Consider the following 3,832-nt stretch of genomic DNA (forward strand, 5'->3'; position numbering starts at 1 on the left):
GTGTGTGTGCGTGTCTGTTTGCGTGTCTGTGTGTGTGCGTGCTGGTGTGCGTTTGTGCGTGTGTGTGTGTGCGTGTGTGTGTGTGTGCGTGTGTTGCGTGCGGTGCGTGTGTGTGTGCGCGTGTGTCCGCGTGTGAGTGTGAGTGCGCGTGTGTGTATGTGCGCGCGTGTTTGTGTACGTGTGTGCGTGCGTGTGTTTGTGTTTGTGTGTGCGTATGTGCGTGTGTGTATGTGTGTGCGTGCGTGTGTATGTGCGTGTGCGCGCGCATGTGTGTGTGTGTGTATGCATGTCTGTGTTTGCGTGGGTGTGCGTGCGTGCGTGTGTTTGTGCATGTGTGCGTTTGTACCTGCGTGTGTGCGTGTTTGCGTGTGTGTGTGCGTGCGTGTGTTTGTGCGTGTGTGCTCGCGTGTGTGCGTGTGCGTGTGTGTGTGCGTGTGTGCGTGTGTGTGTGTGCGTGCGTGTGTTCTGTGTGCGTGTGTGTGCGTGTGTTTTAAGCTATCTGTACTAAGAAATGAAATGATATGTTAATTACTAAATTAGACAACCTTTAGGCAAATCTTCACTTATACATTTATAGACTGAAATGATTGACAATTACCTATCATACTATATTCATATGTCTAATCAGATTGAACCTGAGGCTCTGATGATATCATGGTCAATGTCGCTGTTTATACGAACTAAAGTTCCATTTTCTCACCAGGAAACCATGCCTTTGAGGTCCTCCGTACGGCGAACCAGACGTATAATGGAGTCGACTTCTTCGCCATCGAGGCGAAGTTGCCAGCTGACGGCCTGTCTGCCTCTTCAGACTGGTGCAGGGATTACCAGAACCTGTGTGCTGGCTACGGACTGAGGCCTACGGGATGTGGGGAGAGATGGGCAAGTGAGGGTGGGAGACGACAGCTCCCCCTTCCGTATCCGGTAGGACGTGTTTGTTATTTGTTTATTTAATCGATCTCCATTAGTGCGTACAAATCAATGATACAACACTAGTCTTCCTGGAGTCGTATTGAGTATAAACACTGCATTATACTATACATACAAACATACATATACAAGACGCAAACGTAACTTAAATACAACATGGCAAATAAAATGCAACATAGACATAGCAATGAAACACGACATGGGAAATGAGAATACAACATAGGGTATAAAACTGCTGAGAGGTCAGAGGTCTCAATACAGTTAAGAGCAAGTAATTCTATACGTCAGTCGTCGCACTACCACCATGATTGCAGAGGTTGGGAATTGTCCACGTTAGTTTTCAGCCAATCCCTGATATGTTTCTTAAAAGTTGCAGGTGCAGACAATCTGATGTGTTCAGGAAATAAGTTGTAAGTTTTGATGCATCGATACAGGAATGTTATTTTGGCTGAGGCGGTTTTCGGCTTTGGAAATTTGAAGCCACCTCTGTGTGCTAAGCGAGTGTTATGTCGATGTATGACATTCAGGACATAGTACATGCTGGGTAATCCTGTCATAGGGCACGCTGGTTAATCCTGCCATAGTGCACGCTGGTTAATCCTGTCATAGTGCATGCTGGTTAATCCTGTCATAGTGCACACTGGTTAATCCTGTCATAGTGCACACTGGTTAATCCTGTCATAGGGCACGCTGGTTAGTCCTGTCATAGTGCACACTGGTTAATCCTGTCATAGTGCATGCTGGTTAATCCTGTCATAGTGCACACTGGTTAATCCTGTCATAGTGCACACTGGTTAATCCTGTCATAGGGCACACTGGTTAATCCTGTCATAGGGCACGCTGGTTAATCCTGTCATAGTGCACATTAGTTAATCCTGTCATAGTGCATGCTGGTTAATCCTGTCATAGTGCACATTAGTTAATCCTGCCATAGTGCACGCTGGTTAATCCTGTCATAGTGCACACTGGTTAATCCTGTCATAGTGCACACTGCTTAATCCTGTCTTGTGATCTGAAGTGCAGGAACTTAAGTCAGAAGTGTGTATAAGTACTGATAAAATCATCTAGATTTTGATTTTATTACATAATACATAACTCAGGTGGGATGATGTTACATTTCCATGACAATATTATAAATTTTTGGTATTCATAATATAGTTATAGTGTACATTGTTATTCAGCACTAGTACTTATTAATTGTTTTTTTAGATTATATCAAATTATTATACTAAATCTTGGAATTTTCATGACTATGAAATTTGAGCTCATGATACAACATGTAACATTTAGAATGACTATTGTTCCACACTAAAGATTTGGTATGAATCCAGTCAGTATGTCCTACATGTATTATAAATATATATATGCCTGTAAAGTTCACAGTCCTCAGCTGGCAGGCCAGACAAAGTTAATCTGCAGCCAGTATTTTCTTACTTTTGTTATCGAAGGAGGGGCAAAGAGTTAGCAATGGTTGAGATATCTTACAGACGTTGTTGTGTTTCCAGGTGCGTGACTGAGTACAACTCTGACCCCTACATCAACGACGTGCTCGGCTGTAACCCGTCCGGGGGTGTAGCTGCCGTGGCGAACTTGGCCTTCTCAGCCGGGGCTACACGGGACAGGAAATTCGGCTTTTACATCTGTGCCACCAGCCACTGCCAACGTGGGATATACGAGAGTCGTCGGAGTCTGCGCAACACAGAAGCAGCCTTTGGCTCAGACGGAAGCGGAGACAGGATTGTGTACACAGTGTGCGCAGGCACTGCAGGTATTATCAATCATTTTGGCACTAGGACTATTGACTTAGACAATTAAATAAATTATTTCATATTAGACATTAACAACCATTCAAATTTCAGAAGACACAAAAATATATTAATTTTGTTTCTCGTTTAGCCAGAATTTAATTAAAAAAATAAAAATGCTGTTATTTTGTATCAATGTAAGTTAAATGTTGATTTTTACAGTTGCATGATTTTGGCCAAACTGGATTACTGTGATGTGATAGGGGTCAACTGCAAAAAAGGTTTCTTCTAACAATTCAAACTAACAGTAAAGCTGGGCAGTCAGTCTTATTTTGGAAAGAGACAGGGCAGCTAAAAAGTACTTTTGGACACCAGGCTATTGCTATATACCTTAGTGCATGGCCTGTGTTGTGGCATTGCTCTAACCATCTCAGAAGCTAAGAGCAGTTTTAGAAGCTGGAGAAACTAATGAATAAGACGGTATGTCCAGGCATAACATATGCTAGAATTAAAATGCGATTCAACGACATCTGTTTACCCCATCAGCTACCCAATGTCCGATACTGACTGCGCCAGATAACGGAGCGCTGAGCCCAGAAGGAGCGAACTCCTACAATGACGTGGTGACGTTCACCTGTAACCAGGGGTACGAGCTGGAAGGAAACTCTAGTGTGAGGTGCCAGGCGGACCGAACTTGGAGTGGTCCTGTTCCAACATGCACAGGTAAGACAGTTTGCAGTAATAAAGCTACTTGTAGCATCTCCAACCTTATTCCAATTATTGTTATTTCCATTAATTTACTGAATTCACAGAACTTCATGAGAGTTAATCGGACAGTTGCATACTGATTATTTCTAGTTCATTTTATCTATGATTGTAGTTATTTATTATCAATAGTTAGTAAGCTCTATAGGCTGTACAATTTTGTGTTTTGTCATATACATTGTATTTGCTTTCTTTCTGCTTTTTCTTTCTTTGACTTCTTTCCACGTACTTACGTAATGTTTTAACCATCTGTACTATGAAATGAAATGTTAATTACAAAAATTAGACTACCTTTGGGAAATCTTCACTTATACATTTATAGACTGAAATAATTGACAATTACCTATCATACTATATTCATATGTCTAATCAGATTGAACCTGAAGCTCTGA

The 3,832-nt window shown here is 42.1% G+C and overlaps 1 protein-coding gene across 1 annotated transcript; it reads left to right on the plus strand.

The window, feature by feature from the left end:
• Positions 1-866: 866 nt before the first annotated feature.
• On the plus strand, positions 867-3,398 carry LOC109483281 (L-selectin-like; the record flags this gene model as incomplete). Its single annotated transcript, XM_019786274.1, has 3 exons — positions 867-886; positions 2,436-2,698; positions 3,222-3,398. Coding segments are annotated over exons 1-3 (460 nt in total), but the record flags the coding sequence as incomplete, so codon positions are not given.
• Between the last annotated feature and the right edge of the window lie 434 nt (positions 3,399-3,832).

The sequence above is a fragment of the Branchiostoma belcheri genome, unplaced genomic scaffold (genome assembly GCF_001625305.1).
Source record: "Branchiostoma belcheri isolate BF01 breed outbred unplaced genomic scaffold, Haploidv18h27 scaffold637, whole genome shotgun sequence".
Taxonomy (NCBI): Eukaryota; Metazoa; Chordata; class Leptocardii; order Amphioxiformes; family Branchiostomatidae; genus Branchiostoma; species Branchiostoma belcheri.